This window comes from Penicillium mononematosum (assembly GCF_028829835.1).
Source record: "Penicillium mononematosum strain IBT 11891 chromosome Unknown utg000003l:1.0-8172316.0:1.0-8177699.0, whole genome shotgun sequence".
Classification (NCBI taxonomy): domain Eukaryota; kingdom Fungi; phylum Ascomycota; class Eurotiomycetes; order Eurotiales; family Aspergillaceae; genus Penicillium; species Penicillium mononematosum.
Genome location: NW_026643273.1, coordinates 3,897,327 through 3,922,847, shown reverse-complemented (window position 1 = coordinate 3,922,847; position 25,521 = coordinate 3,897,327). Strand labels below are relative to the sequence as shown.

The window sequence follows — 25,521 nt, the reverse complement described above, 5'->3', positions numbered from 1 at the left end:
CTCATTTAGTACGAACCGGGCTTATAACTGTCGGCGTAGGCCGTATTGTAAAAATATAGGGTCCAATCAATAGTATTCAACTCTCTGTATTGCTATATCGACTTTCCTAACAATTTATATAGGCCGTCGATTACTAATCTAAAATTACAAAATGCATAGGATCAATGGATCCTCCGGTATGCCGGTATGCCAATGCATCTATTCCGACAGATATTAGTAGCCTTAAATATGAGGCACCAATGCATCCACACCGCCAAGCCATTTGGCGTTCCAAGGTTCATATTGTTGATGTGTTTTGTTGTCAATTGCTTGGAAATATTGCCCAAGTGGCTTTGCTCATTCAATCTACCAAATTCAAGAATGACTTACTTTTAGGCCCTCTGATTCAAAAATGTCCTGGCAACATTCTGATTCTAGACATGCAAGTCTGATCAATGACAGTGCTTTCTACCGGTATTCAACACTTTTGGCGATTGCGGCCCTCAAGGCTTTCCGACCCTTTAACGGAAGCGTCCTTATGTTGACAGATCGAGTTTGCGTCAAGTATGGGTCGCGCATACATCTATCCGAAGCAGCGACTATGCGTTTCATCTCGCAGACTACCTCTAGCCCAGTCCCCAAGGTGCTATGCATGGCGGTTCTACATATATCGTGATGGAAAGAATCAAAGGCGATATGATGGCACTCGCTGGGTTTATCGAAGTGAAAAGTCCAAGACGAAGCTTCTTACCCAGTTGAAGAAGATGATCGGGGAGATGCGTGAGCTCGAACCCGCGGAAGGGATGGGTGTTGGTTCTGTTGACGGCGGAACGCTCTTTGATTGCCGGTTACCAGGTGCTTCCCTACGGTTTGGCCCTTTTAGCAGCGTCCAAGATTTTCATCGACATCTACGAGATGGAATGGATTTTGATCTAAGGCTCGACCTGGAAGTTCAGCAGCTTATCAGGGAACACGACAGAGACTGGCCCATAGTATTCACTCATGGTGACCTTAGCAGTCTTAATATTCTAGCCCGTGGGGATGATATTGTTGGGTTTGTTGACTGGGAAACCGCTGGTTGGTACCCATCTTAGGGAATACACTGCAGCTTGCCAAGTTAATCCCCAGAACTCATTTTAGATCCATGAAATTGATAAATTTCTTGTTCCTATGCCACGGGAGCTAGAAATGGAGCGCATTCGTCAAAAGCACTTCGGAGATATCTAAAAAGCAACATGCTATTCGCACTCTATGTATATAATGTACTCTTTCCGCTCGAGTATGTACCTATTGGTCATGGTTTTGGTCTGATACCTTTCTTCCCGAGTCCCTACGCAATATCCCATTCAGGACTATCTCTCAATTAGACTTGTACACAAATTAAAATCTACCTCATTTCACGCATTTCCGGCAACACTTCCAACCTTGGAAGTTTCTACCTAGGTAATTTGTAAATATCATGACATAATCAACAATGTTTATGTAAGCCAAACATAGGCGGGCCCGGGCGCGGGGGTTTCCAAATCTCTGCCCAGAGCATTGACCCACCGATAAGCCTAGGCGTTATCGCCCTGGCGTGTGTCCAACTTCCAAGTTTCTTATCATGACTGGTCCTTGTTGGCCTCGTAGCTCCTGGGGAGTTTTGAATTGCACAGCTGCACTACTTACTACTACACTGAGACTTATTTGTTTTATCCCAAAACTATAATGCCATAGCAATGTCCTTAAACCGCATCTCCTTCCTTGAAGGATGGGAGCGCAACCCCGTGGCCTTTCTCAGCCACCCCGAATCCGACGATTCAGATCCGGACGCCTACCAAGATCTGCCCGAAGGATCTGTGGCATCTTCATTCCCCTCCACATACAGCAGACTGAATTTCAATCCTTATGCGGGGCCAGGCTGGAACGAGAGCCCAGAGGGTCTACAGGACGATCGATCATCTTTTTTCGGACCCTCGTTTCTGGGTCTCTCACCGACAACTACCCGAGAACGTGTGGGTTCGGTCTCAGCACAGGGGCTGGGATCTGTTGAGCGGACTGTGCATGAGGATTCGGGGACAACCGTTGCTCGGAAGCATCCCTGGGCTGATACTACTGGTGCTTATGAAGTGAGCGCTGCTAGGAGAGTTGGTAGGTTTATGGAATTATAATCTTCTTTTTCATATAGAGGGATACGCTAACTTGTAAAAGCCCAGATCTGCACGGCAGTTGTATACTGCTTCCTGGCTGCCGGGGTGGTTTTCGGCTTTGCAGCTCTCAAGCCCATCCTTATTAGAGAGAAAGTATATCGCAACCTCTGCTCCGAGGCGGAGCTTGAGAAAGCTGTCAATGTCTGCTACGGCCAAGAGATCCGGTATGTTACTCTCATTATCGGAAATATTTCTTAATTACATCTCGTACTTACATGTAACAGTCTAAACCTGATGTTCACCATCGCCGCTGTAGTAACCAATGTCTCAGCCCTACCCGTAGGAACAGTCCTAGACGCGTATGGACCCCAAGTCTGTGGGATCGCCGGCAGTATCTGTCTCGCCGTAGGAGCAGTACTCTTCGGGACAGCCAACAAACTTCCATTCGATGGATACACCCCCGGTTACTTATTCCTAGCACTGGGTGGACCGTTCGTATTCATTCCGTCCTTTCATCTATCGAACACATTCCCCACACGATCTGGCCTGATCCTATCAATGCTGACAGGCGCCTTCGATGCCTCAAGTGCTCTATTCCTACTTTTCAGGCTATTAAACGAACACACCCAGGGCTTCGTATCAGTCAGCAATTTCTTCGCGGCGTACCTAATCGTACCGGTATTCATCACCGCAGCACAAATCTTCATAATGCCACCAACATCCTACAAAACCGCCGGCGAGCTCGTGCAACACGCCGAAGCGCAGGTCGTAGACGAAATGCACGATCGCATAGACGACACCGTCAACGACCGCAGCGAGGGCGAGCGCCAGCGCATGGACAGACGACTCCATCGCCAAAGCATCGTCAGCCACATCCAAGATTTACTAGACGACGGCACAGCATCCGTGATGTCCGGCAACACGATCAACAACTCCATCTTCCACACGAATATCAACACGGAAACCACAGCAACCCACGAAGCTCCAACACCGCACTCCCACACGCACCAACAACCAACCCCCAATCCTGCTCCCGGCGGAATCTGGGGCGTTCTCCACGGCCACAGTGCACTATACCAACTCCGCACACCATGGTTCACACTAATAACCGCCTTCACAGTGCTAATGATGCTACGAATAAACTACTTCGTCGCAACACTACGCTCCCAATACACATACCTCCTCTCCAGCGAAACAGCAGCACAAATAAACGCAACATTCGACATCCTCCTACCGATCGGCGGACTGATATCCGTGCCGTTTATCGGGACATTCCTCGACATGTTCCAGACACGCACCGTGCTATTCATCCTGGTCGTGTTTGCAACTCTCATCGGCGTGTTGGGGTGCATACCGCATGTCATCGCGGCGTATGGGAATATCGTTCTGTTTGTGTTGTATCGACCGTTTTATTACACTGCTGTGTCGGATTACGCGGCTAAGGTTTTCGGGTTTGCGACGTTTGGCAAGGTGTACGGGCTTATTATTTGTCTTGCTGGTGTTGGGAATTTTGCGCAGGCGGGCCTTGATGCGCTTACGTTGAGGGTTTGGAGCGGGGATCCGGTGCCTGTTAATGTTGGGCTTACGGTATTGGTTGCTTGTGTTGGGGGTGGGCTTGTTGGATTTGTTACTTATCAGACGGGTGTTTTGGGTGGAAGGGGTGATGGTGATGGCGATCAGGTTGTTAGGGAGAGGGAGCCGTTGTTGAGGAATGAAGTACCTGGGAGAGGGTATGGGGCGTGACCTTGTGTATTTTATATGACATAGGCAGCATTTTTAACTGCTTTGTTTGCGTTGTGTATATACGGATACATATGTAGCCAGGAGGGCTGACCACATCAGGAAGCGAATGACCTAAATCAAACACAGGTCGTCATTGTAACCGGTAGGGTATCGTTTGTTGTTGCTTGGGGTATACGTGTGGGTTATAGTTCCGACCTAGCGGAGTTAGAAGTCTGATATAAGTGTAGAGTTGACTTAGTGAACGTACCATTCAGTTAGACGATGCAATACTCGCTTACCAACCGGGTTATTCATTGGCCATGACCAAGGCACGACAATCTCCTCTTGCTTTGAATGGTAGACACCGTTGCAATGTCCGTTTCATTTTATCGACTAACGCTTGAAAAGCTCTGAGCCGGTTTCCAAATTTCCAGGGCCCTGGCTTACAGACTAAACCATGAGTCACAGATGTGACAGCTGTAGAACCATTCTGCAACTTGAGCTTTAGTCAGAGGCATCCTTTCCACGGTGTTTAAGTTGCTCTGGTACGGTCTCGCGGACCGTAGGGAAAGTGTATTCAGCCTCGAATAGAGGTGCCTCGTCATCCTGGTCGTCGATCGCTTCAACCTCTAACATTATCACGAAGTCGAAGTGGCTCCCATGCTCACCCAACACTCTCTGGATCTCACTCCAGCGGGCTCTGCGTATGTCCAGCGCTCTTTTGACGTCGGTACTGCGGACGATGTACGTGAGTTCGAAACTGGTCACGCACATCCTGATTTCACCGCACTTGAGCAAATGCCGAAGGTAGTCTCTAAAGCTTTCCCCGGATTTAAATCCTGGGAGATCCCGGTCTAAAAGTTGGTCCTCGGTGGGGATTGAAATATTGTGAGATTTGGCAGATTGTAGGGTACGTATAAGCGCGTCTGATCCGTCAATTGGCGATACTTGTTGCACACCATATGGATGTCCACGTCTGGCCATAATATGGCCTCTTCTTCTGCAGATGCTGAGTGACGATCATCCAGGAAGCCTTCGCGTGATGATGTTGTCGCAGGAGCCGTCTGGGGGGTTCATCCACGGAATCTAGGTGGATTCAGTAACTGGCTCCCGCTCTCTCCCCCCCCACCTCCCCCCCCAACCCGAGCCCTTGGACGAGCCGCTGATAAAGCAAAGTCTTCTCCCCTCATCTCGGGCCTTTCGCATGAGACTAGAAAGGTATCTCATGATTTCCCAGGCGCGGTTATAGGTCTCAAGTCGCGACTCGCCAAGATCACTGAGCGGCCCAAATGTCGGGACCGGGCCGTTAACAGGAATTTTCACAGGCACCTGGATATCAAATTCGGCCGCAAACTTTCCCAATGCCGCGCTTTTTCCTTTGCGTTCATCGGCTGAAATAACGTCCCATTCTCCCCAGAGTGCCATAACTTTCAGGATCGCCTAAGCTGCTCGATTCTGCCGGTTTTCCTGCAAGGTCTCCTTACTCTGGCCTGAGATCTCTATTTCTATAGTCAATAAGACACACAAATACTAGTTTATGAAATGTTCTGCTGGCAAAACACGATACGGCGCACTGGCAGCTAGGTATACAGTGCCGTAGTTAGGATTAATATGAAGTGGAATGCGGTTGCATATGAAGATGTTATCTCATACGTGTATCCGGTATGTGGATAGGAGAAATGAGGATATTTGGAAAACGATCCAATCCAAATATAGCAAGACTGAATGTGACTTGCGATGAAAACATTAGAATGTTATGTATTATATCTCTAATGGTTCCGATCCAAACAGAGATGTACTATATACGGATGTATCCCAAACATCCAAAGGCGACAAGGCGTGAGAAAGCCACAGCCTATGTCGGGGAATATTATGATCCAAATACAGACCCAAGGTGGATCCATTTATCCTGTGCAATCCAAAAAAAGGAAGAAAGAGTAATGCCCCGGACCCGGGGATCGGGTGACAGTGATTGGGTTTCACAGCACGGCGATTTTCAGCACGTTTCAGCAGAACCGATATCCGGTGTGGTCGAAATCACCGGGTATATCTATGTATGCCCCATGTCCAATTTGAAGCATGTTGCTGGTGATTGTGGTATGTATCCCGGGAAAGAAAGCCAAATATTTTCCATATATCCATTCCAAAGAAAACCGAGCATGACAACGATAGTGAGAATGAGATAGGAGGGACGGTGGTAGGGAGACATAGGGAAGCTGGACTGCGTCATTGCAGCTGACGGTAGATCCGGAGAGGAAGCGGGTTCATTCGCACTCCTCGAAGTTCGGAGAATTCCCAACGGTAGAATTGGGACTGCTCACTGACTGGCATAGCTGTACCTGCTAGCATTCTCCTGCCAGAGAGTCTCCGCAGCGGTATCGCAGGCAGCATCGTACCATAACATGGATGCGAGGACGGCTTTGACGCTGGCCCATGAGTTCAAGCCAGTCCTGCGCGTTATATCTCCTAGAGCGGAGGCGAACCAGGGGCGCTCGGGGGTATCGTTCGCTGCGATACCGCCGAGGGTCAAGACCCAGATAAGAGGGAGACGTGTGGATGGCGAAGACCACAGGTCTGTGGAGCTAGGCTGGAGTAGGACGGACCGGATAAGGCGCGCCAGAGTATTGAGGGGAGTATTCTGTGCGGGGATTGGGAAAAATGACGCCGACCCCGAAGACTAGTGCCGCTAGACGGCAGGCTTCGTAGGTGGCGGCATGCGTGGGATGCGAGAAGAAGGCGTGAAGGTCTGAGGCCGGAGACAGACAGAGGAGAGTATGTTGGGTTATGTTGCGTTGGTCGTTGAGCAAAGGGACATCCTTGGTTGAGTTCGGGCTCGCTTTAATGATCCCGATGTAAGTGTGCACCGCTTGAAAAGCTTCCGCCATTTGTCGGGTGGCGCCAATTTCCTGCAAACGGGCGAATCCCTGGTCGACGTCTGACGGGCTGAAGCCGAGCAGTTCTTGGATGGACCAACCTAATCGGCTATCGGCGAGGGGCCAGAAATCAAAGCATGGATGGATGCAGAGGACGCTGCAACTCATGATATCCGAGCTGTGGGTGGTCAGTACAATCAATATGAAAAAGAAAAAGAAATCGAGACATACAAAGAAATTGTCGCGGCCAGACCCTCTGTGGGGATATTTGCCAAGCCACCTCGAAGTTTGATTAATTGCAACAATCCTTTGATATGGATCATATTCGGTGGCAGACACCCGTAGACATCGATCCATTGTAGTCGCGGGAAAGGCGGATTAAATGGTGTTCGGCGGTGCTGTTGTGCCGACTTCTCCTCTGCTTGATGATGAGCCATGCAAATGACGCTGAGGAGGACGGCGTCGCTGATCGCGCGATCGGGGTCGCGAACAGCCTGATTGATCAGCTTGATCGATTCCATTTCGCACAGCTGCAGCGCGCGACGTTCCCTCGGACCAAATACCGTACCCGGCACCCAGTTATTCTGCCATTGCACACGGAGGTGACACAGCGAACCAAACATGAACGCTGTAAACAAAGCCGGGTCCGCCATGGAGAGATCGAACCACTTATTAGCCGCAGCTTTGACATTCTTTGGTCGTGGAGCGAGTCCCGGCCACACAACACCTGTGAGGTAGCGTTCTGACAGGTTGATTATATCTGGCTCGAAGTGCCTCGGGGCGGGGTATGTGGCGAATGGGTCAATGACTCCAGAGAGATTGCGTTCAAGCCGCTCAGGAGAAGAGCGATCATTGAACCGGATGACGGCGAATGCCTCCGAGGACAATCCGGTCACGGAACTCGCATCGTCGCTGCTACTGCTATCACTGCTATCGCTGGCGTGAGACGGCGGAAACGGCGAGCCTCGGTATACAGCCTGGTTGGAGCGGGAGTCGAGCGCAAAGAAGCTTTGACCGTGATTGCTCCCGCGATGGGAGCTTAAGGGACGCGAAACGATGGCATAAGAGGAGGGCCCGGGGCCGGCGCGGTCAATGATGGGTATAGGGGGAACGGCATTGCGGGCAGCTCGAGCACGCGGATTGGAGGATTCGCCTGCGGATCGGTCCTTTGTTTCTGAAATCCAGCGTCCGACATGCGCACGCACCAGACGCTGGGCTTTCAATCGCTCGGTCTCAGAGGAGGGTCTGGCATTGACAAAATGGATGGCATCCTTCTTTTTGGCAGGTTGTTTCTTTCTTGACGCCATTTCAGATCATATCACCAGCTCGGTAAGCGGTGAGAGATGTATGTGATAGCTATCCTGCATGATCTTCAGAAAGGGAAAGGAGGGTGCCCGAGTAGATTAAAAGTGATGGGCATTGATATTCGATAGAGCTCTCTATCTTGATCATCCCATTTATGTCTGAGTGGATTCAGCTCTTTGAAGTTGGAGTGGGGAAAATATGGGTAAAGAGGAAATAAGGAAGCTCGGGAAGCCCCCGTGACCGCAGATCAACTGTACTTTTGTACTCTTTTTATGTGATTTTATGTGATTTTATGTTAGTTGCTATTCGATTATTCGGTTATTCTGCTGTTCATTGAATTTCTTTCATATTAATTTAGTTTCATTCAAATTTTCGATTACTATTACGTGCATTTCTGACGATCTGGTGGAGTCTTCTGCATTAGACTGCCAATAGTATTATGCACATATATTGCACGGAGTATTCTACTAAAATATTAGATCTACGGAGAGTACGGAGTAAACACCTCTCATCTCAAACCCTGCTAAGGTTTCAGGAAAAGAACTCCGTTGGATATGCAGATTCCTTCATGGGGGGTTTGCTCCTTTCGGTCTTACATGGCCCCGAGTAATATCCCCTCATTCCCCAGGAATTCCAGTATCGTGGACACTATTGCCACACATATTTTGTATTACCATGCAGTTCCCGACGGAATTCAATCAGCCAAGAGATGAAACCAGGCAGATGAGGTATACTATTACGGCGTTATATATGTCAAAGCTTGACGGAAATAGCGATCCAACGGGCTTTAACCGTTTTTGACAGTTCGTACATACGAGAAGGAAGTAAAAAAAGTGGTTCTGATGGGTGGAACCCCGTCGATCGCGAGGTTATTTTTATGCTGTAATCTACTTATTGTAGATATATGGAAACAGTAACTGTAGTTACCTACTGTGTTTTATATAGTCTAGACAGAGATAAACTATTTTATTAGCCTCTTTGTGCAGTCAAACTGCGTATGTCTTCATTCTAGGCCCTTATTATAGAACTTGGTCGTTATCTCCACGATGCAAGCCCATAATATGAGACAACATGTGCTTCTCAACTAGCCCCAATTAGTGAACTACTAGTTACTTACTCCGTACACGGACATCACATCCCCTTCGGCCGAAACCTCCAACAATTACTATGTATACCTCCCGACTAACGCACGAACTTCTTCAGCGACATTTTTCCACCTGTAGGCATCGAGGATACAGACAAGGAGTTTGCTTAGGGTCCACCAGCCCACAGTTCGTGACTAAAACCCCAGTTAAGTCCGGTGTCGGAATATGCGCAGAGCCGAATATCTCATATTTAGCGTCCAATTATATTACTAGAAGAAAGGCTCGAGAGTCTCAGACAATGCACAGCCGAGTAGTGCTAGTTTAGCCTGGCATGATGCATGATACGGACAGGTAGGGTTAGCGCGCTCTGACAGCAGGGTTTGCATTGACTAAGATAAAGTGTTACATCGGCGATCGTGACTTGATTTTATTTAATTAGAGCATCCATTTAATATATTAATATCGAGTTAGGGAGTGCGGAGGAGTTAGGAAAAGGCGAAATAACCAGTAGATGTGTTAGGGACAGACGTAAAATGCAGATCTCGAAGTCTTCCCCGTGCAGATCGACGCGCACGAAACCCAGAAGAATAATCCCCACAGAGACGATCTTCCCGCAACTAACACCGACACGCATTGCACTGTTACACTGCACTTAACAGGAGTAGTGGGAGACGGAAAAATAAAAGAAACGAAATTAAATATTCGGCGACTCCGTAGAACTCGAACGATTTCATTGTCTCGGCTCCAGAAGCCCAATCATCCTATAACATATGAAACTATACCGGATACGAACTAGGTAACTGCATGCACGTACTAACGGGTAATCTAGGGAGATATGATAATATACTAGTCCGGAAGACTTCCCCGTCGAATCAACGGCTAGTCCAACTTAATCAATTTCCAACAGGGTATAGCGACAGTTTTCACCGGTCTGCGGATCAGTATACTGTTCCAGAGCCTTCTCCACAGCAGCCATGTAACCGAGGACGTGCTCCTCCTGCCAGCGGCGACCGACGACCTGCACAGCAGTGGGGAGGCCAGCCATCTTGGCCGAGTCGTAGTGTTTCCACGCACCGCGCGCAATGCCGTGGTCACAGCCCAGACGCTTGAGAGCGGTTTTATAGGGTGCGGCGAGGGCGTCACGGATAGGGTCTACATGTCCTACGGGAATAACACCGGCGGAGTAGTCGAGCAAGTTCCACAGGAAGGTGTAACCGCACGAGGAGACGGCATCGTGCATGGCATTGTGCGGCAGAGCTGGGGTAGCATTGACAGGGCACAGGATGAAATCATATTGCTGGGGCTCGGCGTCCCACCACTTGTGCCAGACGGCCCGGAAGGCTTCGCGCTGGGCGGTTATAGTCCACAGCTGGGCGGCAGACTTGGGGCCGAAGTCGCGGATGAGAGTGGCCGAGACCTTGTCGCGACGAATGTAGCGCACGTAGAGGTAGTAGAGGTAGCGGAGCGGACGGGGAAGGTGGGCGATGCGGGAGAGTTGGCTGGCGCCTGGGTCAGATGGTTCGAAGCTCTTGAGCTTGGCGTTGAAGTGGTGGCAGCCGTCGGAGTTGAGGAGTTGCGAGGCGAGGTTCAGACCTGTGAAGGGGTCTGCGTTGGGTGGGGTGGTGATTTCTGATACGGTGTGGCCGGCTTCGGTGAGGGCAGCCACGGTTGTTGCGATGGCGCGCTCAATGGCTGGAGTCGGGGGCACGACGCCTGAGATATTTGTAAGTAACTGACTTTCATTTTTGAGAGGTTGGAATGATTGGATACATACCATCAGAGGTCATCAGACCAATGCGAAGAGGCTTGTTTTGAGCCTCAGACTCGACCTCGCTGCGCCAAGAGATGGGGTGCACACTGTGCTCATATTTCCAGGGCTCCATACGGATAATTGCACGAGTGAAGTAAGTCAAATCGTCCAATGTACGGGCCATAGGACTAAACACACTAGGAACACCCTCCTGACCGGGCATGCTGGTGTTTACGCCACCCTTGGGCCATCGGCCAGTGCTGCAGCGTAGTGAATAGATACCGCTCCAAGCGGCAGGAACGCGCACTGAGCCAGCAACATCAGATCCAATACCAATACGGCCACCCTGCGCTAGCAACGCTGCCTCCCCGCCGGTTGAGCCACCAGGCGAGTATGCAGGGACATGCGGATTGCGGCATTGACCCCAGAGCCCGTTAGATGACTCGAAAGAGAGCAGTGTGATTGGCAGAGCAGTCTTCACATATGGGACAGCGCCTGTAAAAATTAGTATCAATTCATCTGTGAAAGAATCTGTATCAAGAATCATGGTCTTACCGGCGTCTTTCAAGAGCTTCACCATAGGCCCATCTTCCATAACAGGATTTCCGGCCAGAGACGCATACCCAACACTTGTATCGAATCCCTTGACATTAATAGAGTCCTTCAATGAGACCGGAATACCGGCCAATGGACCCTTCAGGTTGATCTCCGACTCCAGCCACGACTCGGCTTGGGGAGCATCACCTCGGTAATGCAGTTGGTCCGCTCCTGAGCCCTTTTGGCTACCTTTCCATATGTGCGGAGGATATCGAGTGGGGAGACAGCTGAATCTTGAACATCGTGAACAAGCTCCTCGATAGGTTGATCAATGATCTTCCGGTCCTGGGCGATAATTCGGAGGTGATACTGGTGCGAAAGACCCGTAAAGCGGAGTTCTCGCTCGCTTTGTTTTTGGTTCCTGTAATTGTTAGCTCCAGGAGAAGTAAACCGCAAAGGACAAAGACAATTTACCTTATGCGGCGGTATTCGAAGTAATCAAAAGGAGGAAGCATAATGTCGGTGGGGTACAGGAAGAGAAGGGAAGTCGGGGGGGTCTGGGGTCTTATATGCGGGGGAATTGGAGAAGTGGAGAATGCGATACGGCTAGCACCGAGGTTAACCGTGGACACCTGACAACCTTCCCATTTCGATGATACAAGTTATATTTGTATGGATATAATTTATGTACGTATACTAATGTCTGCTTTTCTGTTCTGAATAGCTAAATTTTGAATGAAATCACTAAATGCTGGCGACTGAACACCGGCGGCGATTTCACCACAGTAGAGATAAGAAGCCACAGCCCAGACACACTATCCCTGTTACGGCAAGTGCACGCGCTTTAGGTGAAGTATATTATACATAGCCTTGGGGTCGTAGATAAACGAGATAAACGAGATAGCGATGTATGATTATGATTTAAATTGTCCATTGTATGCAGTTCTATGTAAAAGCTATCTAAGCAAAATGCCAAACGCCATTTGGAGGCGCGGCGGGTATATCTCCAATGTCATGCAAACTCCAGATAAACGCCAAATTTTAAACAAGAACGCCTCTCACTAGCCAAAGCTGGTTATTGGGTGGTATCCGGCCGAGGTTGGAGCCAGTTGTTCTTAGAAAGCCACCATAGAACCACGCTAATAATGATGATGAGCACCACACCAAAGAAAATAACAACGCCCCAGATAATGGAACGTCTGCTCTTTCGCCTTTCCTGGGATAGCCATGATGCCCTGTCGGGGTGAGCTGAGGTTCGCAAAAGATATGGGAGATAAGGTTGTCTTACGCGTATTGTTTTGTTTGTGTGCCCTGGTCAACTGCTCTTAGCTCTTCATCCATGTGGACTGCAGTTGAGAACCGTTTCCAGAAATATGGGTCTCGAACAAGAGCCATGATGGTAAGGTGTTCTATCGAACCGAAGCGGACGCGTTGGTTGTGTTGTGGTTGACTGGATGACCCAAGGGATGGTCGTGTCCACGGGTGACAGGCTGAGAAGAACCCAACCCTTGGTGACTGAAGATGCGATTGTATCAAGTAATCGAATTGAAGAGGCGTCCAATAGGTAAGGACCTCGATGTATTTGGTCGGAGTGGTGATTGAAGATGGGCAGCAATTCACTGGCTAGCAGTAAGGAAACGCCAACTTTCACAACACAGGCTAGGGGTACGAGCTGCACTTATCCTCTCAATAGAGGGGCCTTAGCGGTCAAATGCCGCGTGTGGAATTCTCACTACTGACACATGTACATACTCCCTCGAGGTCTGGGATACCGATCAAACCACGATCGGCAGCCTGTTTAGGTGGTGATTTGTGTAAAAAAATAGCCGCGCCTAGACCATGGGCAAGAAAAGGAAGGCTGGCAGCTACTGACATTGGGTATTGTTTTGGCTGAATGTCGGTTCGTAGATGGCATGTCGATCGTGGAATGTTGGAACAAATGTGGAACCCAAATGAGAGATTCGTCAGCGATGGAATTGTTGATCGTTGACATTCAAGTAATAAGATTGGTAGACAAGGGCTTAGGAATGCAGTCCGGGATTTGCTTCCAACAACATTAATTTGAACTCTTGATCCAAGAGGACGTTGTGGTACGGAGTAGAGTGTGAAGAACGGATTGTATCTGATATCACTTTCAGAACCTGCTTCACGTGGGTAACTGTATGGCACTGGGATGGCATTGTCTGAACGATTAATCTGGAAGCGCAACGTGATCCGTACGTGGTACACTGTCGCCGCCGGGTTATCTCGTCATGCTGTACAAATCTCGACTGGAACAGAAACCGATATAGATGATCTACCCAGAGCATTTCCATGTGCTCGATAGAACAACGTTGCCTTCAGGGCATAGACCCGAGATACGAAACACGAATGGAAAGTAGGTGGATAGCGTCGATGGGTAGGCAGTGAAACGCAAGCCTCAATCGACGCAGTGAAGATCGTGCGGTCCCCTTCTTCTTGTGACTTCCATTCCAAATTTAATTCATTAATCGGTGTCAATGCCACATAATCAGACCAGAAGTCTCGTCGTAAACCCCATGTAGAAACATCAGTCAGGTCTGGATGATCTTGCCATGCTTCCAGCCCAAAGAATGTCATTGCCCGTAACTGAAATTCGACGGCGAGAACACTTGGTGGCGACTGGACTAAACGAGCAGCACCAAACCGAAGATCGATCTTCAGAGAAGTTGACGCGTTTGTATTCGTTGGCTGGAGACTTTGCAACTGGATAGCCGGTGGTTGGGTAGAGCAGGCAACGAGTTTGCCACGTGAATGTCGCAGCATCCCTGTGGAGAGAGACTTTTCCGCTCTGAGTCGATAATACTTATTCTTTCCAGAGACAAGTATTGGGGGATGTTCGTTTCGCGTTGGGAGGATTTGCACGGGATGTGTTGCTTCCAGAATTTTCGACCTTCCTGCCTTGCCATCTCGCTGCCACAGTGCAAAGTTGATACTGTAAACCACTTCCGCCATTTCTGGTGACATGTCGTGTGATTTGTGGGATTTCGTGGAATGGTAGCTGAGACTTCCAGGTAGCTGCAGATGTTCTTGTTGGATTTGGTGATTGGCGCATTGGTGACGACAGGCGTGGATGGGAAGTTCCTCGGAGATAATAAACTTGAAGGGGAGTCGATAACCCTTGCCGGGTTTCAGGGTATTTGTGTCCCCAAAGTAGTCGTAAATGGGCATATCCATGCTTAGGAAGGGTTTCTGGAGTGAATTGAAGGGTAAAGCCAGATGGGTATTCATGTTCTCGACTTCGACTCGCATCATGCCTGTTGGCCGTGTCAATATCAGTATGGAAGTGCTACTTCCATCGCTCGCGTACCTTTGAATGTGATAGTTATGTCTTCAATGTTGGTTTTTTGATGAGGTGTAAAAACGATTTCGCCATTGATTGTGTCGTGGGTCTTGAAAGTTGCCGAGTCAGACGAGCTATTAACAACAAATTCTACATTCGAGAACTTCATCATGTGCGTGTGTTTAGTTGACCCAGCCTGTAGCCCTGGAGCTACACTATGTACCTATGACATGCATTGGTTAAATACTATTTTGTGTTTTATTCTACTTCGGAGGTGCCGGTCAACTATCGTTTTCCCGAATTGAATTCTTCTTATACCGGACACTGAATTCACCGGTTCATCCAATCAGTTTAGATTTCTTCCATTCTCAAATAATCCCAGAAAAAGAGCAAATACGGTCTGCGTGATGTGGAGGGTAGTCGGCAAACGCACATCTTCCCGATCTTAGCCGAGAAGAAGTTGCAGCCAAAACACTTCTAGCGGAAAGTTGCCATCTACAGAACTTATAGTATAATAGAAGATAGCTTTATATTTCAACCTGATTTAATTCCAATTATTGGCAGATAAGCATTGTTAGCAGTACATATCGATTCTCAAGAAATCGAAAATTACCTCCCTCGAGGCCAAAAATATATATATCCCAGTCACCAATTTCGTACAGTTCTCGAACCCCTTAAAGAGGATAGATATCGTACAAAAACCCTCAGGTGCAAAGAAAAGGTTTATATAGACCACCGTTGTTGACATATCAGGTAGTAGTCTATTGCACCTGCTACCTAAGTATGTATGTTTGCAGAGGCTCATTGGTAGTGGCTCGCATGTGAAAAACTGAAATACGTGAGTGACTCGCCCGTTTTGTCATTAGAGTCTGTGGTTTCCTCGTCACATTCTACTTTAGCTTTCAGTATATATAGCTATAACTGGTTACGATTCTATTCTGTGGGATGTTCAGTGGTATGTACCTGACCTCTACTATGGTACGGTCAATTGAACGTTACTTACTTCTTTTTTTTAGGAGGCCTGGGAGCGTAACAGTGAAATGAGAATATAACAACAAGCGGAAAAGGACACCTCATAAACATACGAATAATAATATTGGTGAGGTGTTAGAGCTTGCATGTATGCAGCATGCACCCGAGGACATTAAGTAGTGAGGGTAGTTAGTCCCACCAATGAGGAGCAGTGTATATCGTGACGAATTCTACTCCTTGCTTGTCCGTAAACTGGGCCCCATACAGGCCTGCAGTGCGTTGTCGTTTAATTAAAACCCATAACGTTGGAAGGGGACCAAGCAAAATGATCCAAGTTGTGTTACCTTCGAACCACCAACCCCCTCGGAGATAGAGCATTGACATCTAAGATACAGACCTCAAACAGGGAAATAGCTTTCCTTTCCTAGATGTAATAGCATGTAGATCAGTGGACCGTTCTTGCGTCAACGCCTTGAAGAAACGCATGAGACTGTGTCCGGTTGTGAGATGATTAATGAACGAAGCATGAGGCCGAAGAGAATCAATGATATCTTTGCTAATACGAGAAAGGTAACAACATGGTGCCGCTGACGTTCCATCTGCTTAGATCTAGATCGATCTATCGTTCCCATTGATGCATCTATATGTCGCATAGTATATCGCACCTTCCCTTTAGCGCCTTCGATTGGGTTAAAGCAAGCGAACCAGGAAAAAGAAGTACTGCATAAAGCAGGTAAATGAACCATTCGTTGTTGAATATATGCTGGTAGCTGTATATATAAACACATCAATCACAATCGCTCCAGCCCCACTACGGGAAGCATGCAGTAGACAGAAGTATGGAACAGACATTATGGTTTACAATAGTGTCCGTGGGATGGTAGGAACTATAATCAAAAGCAGTAAGAAAAGGGGATCGGGGCTTGGTAAGCTTGGAATTACCCTGTTCCTCCATGTTACAGGCCTGAGCTCACAGTCTGACACGCATAGAACCATACCAGAGTAACTCTAATGCAGTACGATGACACCACTTGTTCCCAACCAATGTCGATCTATCCACTTCGGAAGCTAGTATGCGTATAGCGCCGGGCTTCCCGTGTTGTTAACATTAAGTAATAGACAAGGAATCTACCATTTGTTAATTTATATTCCCCGTTCCCCTCCAATGGCTTGAGTCGATGGAAGGTAATGTAGGGTTGACCGGGATATACCGGCCCAAGATCCACCAGAATGTGCCTCATGACGGGTATGAAGTGCCGGTGAACTGCCCTATTTAAGTATGTTTATCTTGTCAGACATCATGCTAAGAGCTTTGGCCAGCATAACTTTCATCATCTTCCTGGACAGCCAAGCGTCATAGCACCGGATATATTACCAGGAGATGAATGGTTCGTCGTGGATGGCAACCACCACCCGCCAAATATGACGTGTGTAGCAACTCAAAGAAGTGCCCTGCAGATAGCCAGGCGGAGGGTGCGAGGTAGGGAAGCAATGCCCCAAATCGAGTTGAGGCTATGGGTATATATAAACGGAGACAGAGTCTCTAGACAAGAGCAAAACAGCCAAAGGAGACGATCAGCCCACATACGTTAGGTCTTATGAAGATCGAAACTCAAATATTTTCAACATGGATCATGCGGCACGAGATATCTCGAGTGATACAGAATACTCCTCCGAAGCTTTTATCGCAACTCTATTACGTGACAAACCTGAGCATAAGCACTTGGACGTCTTAACTGAGCTTCTGACGAGGAGTTCCGAAATCGATGAGCGTGTTGCTTCATCTATCAGTGCCGCTTGGCACTGGATATGTCAGAATGATCTTTGGTCTACGAGATATGAGAGCCTCAGCGAGTACCGAAAGGCTATCGGATATACCGAAACTGTACGACCAATAGTACAGCGACATAAGAAATCGGAGCTAGCAAAACGATCAAGTATCCAAACAATCTTTCGCTACTGGAAGGTCCCCTATGACAAGGCTCTTCCGATAAATACTCGCCCCTTAACCTGGAGCAAACATTTACTTTCATTGATAGCCTGCTTGAGCAAGCACCGGGGTCATTTGGAGTCTGTCTCACTTCTCGAAGAAAGTATGAAAAACAGACCAGAACGCGGACGCACTAGGAATCGCCTCATGGCAAGTGATGTCCAACGGGCATTGGAGACTTTAGGGATACCACAGACACGCTTGGCAACACGCGAATGTAAGTGATGGTATTCTCCAGTTGAACCCTCTAAGGACGTTGCTTACAGCATTTCAAGCAAAAAAATCCCGAACCTCTTCTCGCGCGGCTCAAAGCAAAGGCCCTGATAGTGGGGCTGATGTTGGCTCCACGCCTTCCACCATCCATCCAGAAGCGTTGTCCCTCCCCGACACACCGCTGTCGTTGGGAGTTTCGCCTGAGCAACCATTACAAACCAACAAAGAGCCAGATGAGTGGCAATGCTGTGGATGTATTCCAATATGCTTGCCACTCATCGCCCTAATATCTACTCCCGAAGCGAAGTTTGATAAGAAGCTTCTGACGGCATTGGTGGACTGGGCATATACAATGTCGTGGGGTAGCTTCTGCTCCGACCACCTAATGCGACTCGCCCAGTTTATCCCCGGAGAGGATCCGTGCGATAGAAATAGAACAAAAGCAATTCAGGATCTGGAAGCCTTCTGCTGGCGTGAATGCTATAGTTCTATCGGTACGTGCCTACGTTCAGCCGCTGTCAAACATTTGCTAACGTACGGTTATTGATAGGCGATCAACCCTCTACCTCCGCTCCCATCCTTTGTTCCAATACAGAGCTGCTATGTCGTTATACTGGGTCTGCCGATGCTTGGTGGCGTTGGCAAAGGGATGGATTTCTCCATATTCCCGGCTTCTTCTCCTACATGGAAGAGCTTGGTGTGTTCAAACGGATCCGAAAGTACCTCAACAGAAACGCCGCTCAAGAATATACCAATTTGATCGATCAAAACACGATTCAGCGGTGCTACGGGATGCTATCTGAAATGGTACAACGGGATCCGGCATATTATGCTGTTCTCGTCGCATGCAGACCGGACCAAAATTCGAAACTCATTCATCGCCCAGCCGAATATCAACAACACACTGTTTTTCAAACCGACGATATAGGGTTCGGTGTCCCAATCGACCGTATTAAGTCACTGGTTCAAGGGGAAGGAACAAGCGACATCCAAAGCACTGTCGTCTTCCCGACATATGAGACTGCACATAAGATCCGACTGGTTCCAGGGTTCCATCGCCAGCTGAACTCATGGCTGCAGAGTTCATTAGAATTAAAGTGTGGAAATGGATACAAAGTATTTGGTGAGGCCCAGGAGATTGTGGTACAGCCAGGAGATTTAGTTATGTGTCTCCCGCAAATTCTCCGATGGCCAAAGACCTTCTCATCCTCGAACCTTCTCAACCTGTCACAGGTCGGACTGGAAAGCAGCTTCACTACAACTCCCGAAGGACCCAGTGAGAGGTACGATACATATTGTTCCAATGCCTGGGAACATCCAGAACCGCAGTTTTACGATGCCAAACAAACAGCGAACGAATATCATGCGGCAAAAGCGGGCCGTACCGAGGACAGCTGGTGTGATGTTTCCAGTGCTATAGGCCAGGCATTGGCTGGCCATCTGGATTGGAGTAACGAGAGAGTGAGCGAAGAAATTAATTGCATTCTTGGTTCCCATGGAGCGACAGCAGTCGAATCTGTCGCCGAGTCACGGGCGCAGTTGGCAAGACAGTTCCACAAGCTGTGTGATTCACTTGAGCGAGATGCAGAACTGGACTCTGGTATGAAGAACCCTTCCTGGTTTACAACAACACTACTGACTAATTCGGATTCAAGCTTGCGGGATAGACATGTGTGAGGAGCAACCCAACGAACCGGAATTCTTCCAAGACCAACTTGAATACCTTGAGACCCCGGAGTCATTTATAGATCCTTTAGCGCCAATGTCGCCTACATGGAATACTCCCTCACTAGATGATATGGTCGCAGACTTGGATCATACTTTTTCCCAACAGCTTATGTCTTTCGATTTGCCTTGAGTGGAGATGTATAGTTAGATAATATAATTTTTCGAGTTCTATTTTTAAAGCGATGTATCTGTATCCGAGACCACAAATTGTGCGTATCGCCGCTCCTGATATATTTCAAAAGTGAGACCGAAAGTAAAGCCGAAAGTTATCGCCACTCCCTATTTAGCTATGCTCTGCAAATCTAGATCTAGCACGGAGACCTGCACCGCAAATGTAGAGAATAAACATGCCAATCTGGGTGTAAATTAGTATAGGGAATGACCATCATATCTGAATTGTGGCACATGTTGAATAAGAGGAGACTTACAATTCCTAGGACGCTCAAGCCAGCTAACAGAGTCACCCCTTTGCCAATCCCAAGGTCAATGAACATGAACCGGGAGAAAAGGATGAACGCGAACGCGACCGCAGATCGTGATATATCATTTCCTGCAAATAGTGAAGCTTCATACTTTGGGTACACAAGCGACAGGTAGACAAGTACGCATTGCAACACGATGAAGACAGATCCTGCATATAGGACAATACCGAGGGCGCTAACAGCCCAATGGATATTTCCATTGGTAGTCCAGGCTAAACGACAAGAGTCAGTCTAATAATATGAAATATAAGGCCGACCTTGAAAGGAGTGCTTCTACTTACCGAAAATAAAAAGTCCGATTGTTGGACCAAAAGAAGCAAACAGAGCAGGGGGTAAGCGGTGCTCGTGTGGACGTCTGCCGTTGGCCTTTAGATCAGGCATGAGACTAGTATAGAGATACACAATATAGACAACAACTGCAATCGCACAGCCAATAACGATTGAGATGAAGATTAGCGCAACATCCTTAGCATCAAACCCATATTTGGCCGGATAGACCAACGGAAATGCCTCGAAGAATGAGTAGTAGATTCCATAAACCAAGGAGGTGTAGACATTGGCGAACAGTATGGCCGGATCTTTAACCATTATCTCGACAGGTTTAACTAGAGAGTCAAGAAGCATGTTGTAAAATCTTTGACAATTCTGCGTAATCTCGGATTGCGAGAAAAGCTTTGTGTTCCCAGTAACTCTGCGTAGTCGCTGTGCACGGCGGAGGAGGATATTATCGGCCGAGGTCTCTGGAAGACAGAAGGCCATAAGGATAAGGATGGGTGCACTCATCCAAAGAATTTCCCACATTGCCCACCGCCATCTGACGATACAATCAGCCGCTGGTATGATACACACAATATCAATTGGGAGCCTCACCCCTTTTTGGCGATTGAAAAGACCGACAAAACCGGACCAAGTGCTGGTCCACCGTACGCCGCAGCAACCCAGCTGGTCAATCCTAGCGGTAGGTAAATATCCGAGTACTATCCGGTGTTTGATCAGCTCTAGTAGAAGAAGGAATACACCCTCTCACACTAAGAGGCATTTTTGCACGAACCATATCTCCCATCGAGGCACCACCACTTGCCAGGCAGGGGCTCCCGAAAAAGCCTTGAAGAAGCCGGAGAACCATAAAGCCGGCGTAGTTGTCTACCAAAGAGGTGGGGACACATAGTATAACAAAGATGATGAAGGAGGTAATATACGGGATGTTGCGACCATATAATGGAACCTCACTCATGGGCGAGAAGAGCAACGGACCCAGGCCATCTAGAAGAACCGAGCTATTAATACTTATCCTTGGTAAGGTGTAGTAGGAACTTACAGCCTAAGACATATAATGCCAACCCCAATGAAGCCTTCGTCTGACTGACTTGGAAATATTCCATTACCTGGCTGTTGGGCAATTAGTCGCGGTGGTGCACTTCTTGTGGGATTTCGAGCTTACGGTTCGGCTGGCACATAGATTGATGAGCCAGAATATATGGCGAATGTATACAAACTATCGGGAATTAGTCAAACTGTTGCATGCAAAGGTATAATGTGAGGTGATATGTACCATATCTGAAAGGTAACAAGTCTTTTCTTCCATGACGACCAGTTTCTCGGGTTCGATGGATCGTTTGGTCCGTACCAACCGACTATATTGTTCGTATCATCTTGCGTGTGTCCTCCCTCCGAATTGGCACCCGGCGGGAAGTACGAAGCCGGCGCTGGAGTTATGGGGGAGTCGCTAAGACTATGATCGGATTCAATCGGGTGTCCTTTCTCTTCTAAATTCGCCGGTAGAACAAATCCGGGCTTTTCCTCCGGATAAAGTAGAATCTTATTCCCGGTAATCGCTCGTAAAAGTTGACCCAAAGGTGACTCGCGTATGGTGTCCATATCTACTTCGAAGCCGATAATTTATTAGTTTATAGAATAACTGAGGATAAATCAAAGAAGATGGTTAGGTATTATAACTAACCTTAGGTTATGATCGTCCGAGTCTAGAATACATCACTTCATATCAAATGGCGAATATAGGGTGTACGATGTACGCAGGCCATCATTGTTAAGGCAAATCCGGGCGATCAGTGTAACCACCCCTTGCATTATATGCAAGATTTGCAGAATTTGCAGAACCACAGTCTTCATAGTTCGGTACCATTGGAATTTGTACAACGAGGCATCTGGAAATTATATAAAGATCGAACGTAGAATATGTTGATCTGAAAGATCAACCAATACCGATGCTTTGTGTAACAACTTCATGAGCGCATATAATGTTGAATTACAGTTTATATAGACCCGAGGACAAGATATAAACCCTGGAATCTCAATGGTAGACTATTAAGGATACTCTATTCTCTAACGTCTGTCTCCATGAGATGATCTTACAAAAAAGTTGGTGTTGCCATTTCTCTTTCGTCTAGTGAGTTTATGACCCTCGCAGCTCACCACTACGCATATCTCCAGACCTAGGTCGTTGTGTTGCACATTAAATGCTGTGATAATCTCCCACATGGCAGTATATAATTGTTGGGTGCCCCAGGCCCCATAGATTCAACACCATCTAGCCAGTTAAATCTCTACTCGCTCCTCTCTCTTCTCTTTTGTCCCCCATCTCCTCCACTCCAGACCCAACGTACAACACTTTTCTCTCCATATAGGCTCCACATTGTCTACACCGTCACACTCCGTTGGATATATACATGTGTTACCAGGTATTTGCGCCGTTTCCGAATCTGGATACTTGCATATTTCATACCATCTATTATGCATAGGGAAAGTATAAACACATCCTGCTTTTTATTCATCTCGTAATACAGTTCAATATACGATTGTTTCTATAGGGGACTATCTTCTTCGTTAGTATCAGATAGTTTTCACTCGGTTGTGCTGTAGATATTGTCTGGGTCGAATCTTGGACGTTGATTGGCTCGGCAACATGAAATTTCGCCGCTCGACATCGTCTGAATTCCCGTCAGATTCCTCCGTACTTCATTCATCTCCTAAAATTACATCTGCTATATTAGATATGAAGTCCTCATCAAATATTCCAACCAGTGATCCAGCCATCAGAAAACAGAAAAAGAAGTCCATCGCGTAAGTCCAGATAACCTATCTCCAAGTCTATCCGCTAATGTGACGTCTAAAGTTGCCGGAGGTGCCATTCACACAAAATAAAATGCTCTGGTGGCCAGCCGTGTCTTAAATGTCGGCAGGCTGGCTGTCCTGCCGAATGCCACTATGTCAATCGAGATCGTCAAATTAAAGTGCACGAGAGGTATGCTCCACTAGGCTTGGCTTTCTCCATTGCAAGGCTAAATCTTCCAGTTATCTTGAGGAACTGGCCGCAGAAAACCAGCGCTTGCGTAGCCAACTATCACAATCACCTAGTTTCCTAACGCCAAAAGAATATCAAGTACATGATGATGGTGTGTTTCTTGACTATTTCCAGTGACTCCCATTAACGACCTTTTCTAGATGTACACGAACCAGATGCAGATACACATGTTCGGAACCCAATGCTCGGTGAAAGGGCATGGTTCCTACCATACGACCCTTCATTACCACCGATTCACGTCTGTGAAGCAGCATGCACGGCATTCGCCACCAGGCTCCGAAAAGTTCTTACCAAGAGCGAGACCACTTCTCACATGCCTCGGACGCAATACACGCCAGAAGCTACGTTGATGAGAATACGCAATCCCGCAATGCAATGGCCCAGCCTGGCCCAGGCTCGACTTCTAATTCAAATTGTGTTCAATCAGGTGACGCGGGTATATCATCTGGTTCTTCGCAAGTCGACCATTGACCAGCTCGAGGAGGCCTATCGAGAGAGTAACTTTGACGATCCCGTATTGTCATGTAAATTCTTTGCTCTCTTTGCTCTTGGAGAAGTATATTCTGCGCGATCAATCCCGAGCCTTGAATGCAACGTCCCTGGCGTGGCCTATTATGTGAATGCGATGACAATGATACCTATCTTGCCGGAACGGCCGAGCCTGGCACATATTGAATCGCTTTTACTTTTGGTAAGCAACTTACCACTTCCACTGTACAGTGTTTATATACTAATGATTGCAGTCGCTCTATTCGTTCTTCTTGAACCGACGCCATTCGGCATTTCTGTTGGTCGGCAGCGCCATGCGTCTCGGGTTGACTGTGGGTCTGAATCACAACATCCCAGAAAGCAAGTGCCCAGACCCCGTGCAGCGTCAGCATCGGACCAGACTATGGTGGGCAATATATGTATTCGACCGAATGTACGGCTCGAAGGTCGGCTGGCCGATTCAAATTTCCGACGCAGACATCTACGTTGACATGCCATCGAATGTGCCTGGCGATATCCATAACGATCATACCCCCGACACTGAATTTCTCGTCGCTAGTATTGAGTTGGCCAAGATCACTGGTCAGGTCATTGATCGTGTGTACAGCCGAAAAGTGTTCGCGGAGTCCTTCCTGCAGCGGGAGCAAAAGCTGCTCATCTCTCTCAAGGAGTGGAGTTGTGCTCTTCCCCACAACTTCGGCTCAGCCGCGACGGTCCCATTCCGATGAACGTTATATCACTGCATCTTCAATTCAACCAGGTAAGTGGATAGTCTAGCTCGGAATGGATGTCAGCTAATGGAATGCAGTGTATAATGCTAGCCAGTCGGCCGGTCCTTCTGCACGCGCTGATCCAACCTACATCCCCAGAGTCCATTGCAGAGGACAGTTCCCAGACGAACATCCGCCAGACTCTAAAAACACTCAGTGATGCGTGTATTCACGCTGCAAGACATACCCACTCGCTGATCGTGGAAGAATGGACCAACGGATCAGTCCCAATCTTCGGATATTTCTATGCTCACTATCTCTTTTCTTCGGCACTGATAATGGTTATTTCAAGTCTGGTATACCCCGAGAATAGCAATGACTTTGCATTTTTTGAGGCAGCTTTCGAAATTCTACGGGCGATGAGCAGCCACGGGAATCTCGCTGCGACCGAATTCTATGATAACTTAGAATGCGTCAAGCTGTGCTTGAATGGGAGAAGAGGGTCAGAAGGCGGCCATCTCCAGAATGAGTCATCTCGAGTTGCAGAGAGTTCGACTGACTCTCTTGCTGTCCTTGCCCCTAACCAGCTGGGGCTTTTGGGGAATACCGCTGCCTCTGGCATGAATGAATCCTCTGCCCCGACAAACCCTACGAACGATATGGCGTTTCTAGGAGAGAGCATGGAAGAGTTTCTAGCCCAGCCGGACGCCGACTTTGACTTGGTCGACCCCTCGCTTACCGATTCGGTATACTCGTGGTCAAACCTTTCTTTGTGGACCGCATGAAAGGGTATTATGACGTTTATAATGTATCAACGATTACACGAGAAAGCCACGATCGAATCAAGTTGGAACAGCTAGGCGCAGAAAGAGGATCCAACGTCATGACAGAGCTCAGGCAGTGAATCTTTCCAAAGCCCAGGGGCGATAAAGTG

The 25,521-nt window shown here is 47.9% G+C and overlaps 10 protein-coding genes across 10 annotated transcripts; 4 read left to right on the top strand and 6 right to left on the bottom strand.

Moving 5' to 3' along the window:
• Positions 1–391: 391 nt before the first annotated feature.
• Positions 392–1,073, top strand: N7519_006479 (serine/threonine protein kinase; the record flags this gene model as incomplete). Its single annotated transcript, XM_057293255.1, has 2 exons — positions 392–543; positions 599–1,073. The coding sequence occupies 2 exons, from the start codon at positions 392–394 to the stop codon at positions 1,071–1,073; spliced, it is 627 nt and encodes a 208-aa protein (XP_057148066.1).
• Positions 1,074–1,697: 624 nt separating this feature from the next.
• On the top strand, positions 1,698–3,851 carry N7519_006478 (putative MFS transporter Fmp42; the record flags this gene model as incomplete). The annotated part of the gene is made up of 3 exons (XM_057293254.1): positions 1,698–2,109; positions 2,170–2,332; positions 2,393–3,851. The coding sequence occupies 3 exons, from the start codon at positions 1,698–1,700 to the stop codon at positions 3,849–3,851; spliced, it is 2,034 nt and encodes a 677-aa protein (XP_057148065.1).
• A 483-nt stretch (positions 3,852–4,334) lies between these two features.
• Positions 4,335–5,255, bottom strand: N7519_006477 (Helicase C-terminal; the record flags this gene model as incomplete). The annotated part of the gene is made up of 2 exons (XM_057293253.1): positions 4,335–4,756; positions 4,973–5,255. The coding sequence occupies 2 exons, from the start codon at positions 5,253–5,255 to the stop codon at positions 4,335–4,337; spliced, it is 705 nt and encodes a 234-aa protein (XP_057148064.1).
• Positions 5,256–6,147: 892 nt separating this feature from the next.
• N7519_006476 (uncharacterized protein) lies at positions 6,148–8,010 on the bottom strand (the record flags this gene model as incomplete). The annotated part of the gene is made up of 3 exons (XM_057293252.1): positions 6,148–6,417; positions 6,500–6,881; positions 6,935–8,010. 3 exons carry the CDS (start codon positions 8,008–8,010, stop codon positions 6,148–6,150), a joined length of 1,728 nt encoding a protein of 575 aa, XP_057148063.1.
• A 1,972-nt stretch (positions 8,011–9,982) lies between these two features.
• On the bottom strand, positions 9,983–11,895 carry N7519_006475 (putative acetamidase; the record flags this gene model as incomplete). Its single annotated transcript, XM_057293251.1, has 5 exons — positions 9,983–10,806; positions 10,868–11,338; positions 11,399–11,567; positions 11,630–11,801; positions 11,855–11,895. The coding sequence occupies 5 exons, from the start codon at positions 11,893–11,895 to the stop codon at positions 9,983–9,985; spliced, it is 1,677 nt and encodes a 558-aa protein (XP_057148062.1).
• A 560-nt stretch (positions 11,896–12,455) lies between these two features.
• On the bottom strand, positions 12,456–12,775 carry N7519_006474 (uncharacterized protein; the record flags this gene model as incomplete). Its single annotated transcript, XM_057293250.1, has 2 exons — positions 12,456–12,615; positions 12,669–12,775. 2 exons carry the CDS (start codon positions 12,773–12,775, stop codon positions 12,456–12,458), a joined length of 267 nt encoding a protein of 88 aa, XP_057148061.1.
• An 855-nt stretch (positions 12,776–13,630) lies between these two features.
• N7519_006473 (uncharacterized protein) lies at positions 13,631–14,850 on the bottom strand (the record flags this gene model as incomplete). The annotated part of the gene is made up of 2 exons (XM_057293249.1): positions 13,631–14,655; positions 14,709–14,850. 2 exons carry the CDS (start codon positions 14,848–14,850, stop codon positions 13,631–13,633), a joined length of 1,167 nt encoding a protein of 388 aa, XP_057148060.1.
• A 2,430-nt stretch (positions 14,851–17,280) lies between these two features.
• On the top strand, positions 17,281–19,714 carry N7519_006472 (uncharacterized protein; the record flags this gene model as incomplete). The annotated part of the gene is made up of 4 exons (XM_057293248.1): positions 17,281–17,860; positions 17,910–18,350; positions 18,407–19,456; positions 19,512–19,714. 4 exons carry the CDS (start codon positions 17,281–17,283, stop codon positions 19,712–19,714), a joined length of 2,274 nt encoding a protein of 757 aa, XP_057148059.1.
• A 153-nt stretch (positions 19,715–19,867) lies between these two features.
• Positions 19,868–21,944, bottom strand: N7519_006471 (MFS transporter; the record flags this gene model as incomplete). The annotated part of the gene is made up of 8 exons (XM_057293247.1): positions 19,868–19,939; positions 20,013–20,278; positions 20,348–20,880; positions 20,937–21,043; positions 21,118–21,329; positions 21,385–21,455; positions 21,508–21,561; positions 21,619–21,944. The coding sequence occupies 8 exons, from the start codon at positions 21,942–21,944 to the stop codon at positions 19,868–19,870; spliced, it is 1,641 nt and encodes a 546-aa protein (XP_057148058.1).
• Positions 21,945–23,079: 1,135 nt separating this feature from the next.
• On the top strand, positions 23,080–25,372 carry N7519_006470 (Zn(II)2Cys6 transcription factor; the record flags this gene model as incomplete). The annotated part of the gene is given in 6 exon segments (XM_057293246.1): positions 23,080–23,147; positions 23,200–23,328; positions 23,343–23,479; positions 23,529–24,079; positions 24,132–24,590; positions 24,686–25,372. 6 exon segments carry the CDS (start codon positions 23,080–23,082, stop codon positions 25,370–25,372), a joined length of 2,031 nt encoding a protein of 676 aa, XP_057148057.1.
• Positions 25,373–25,521: the final 149 nt, after the last annotated feature.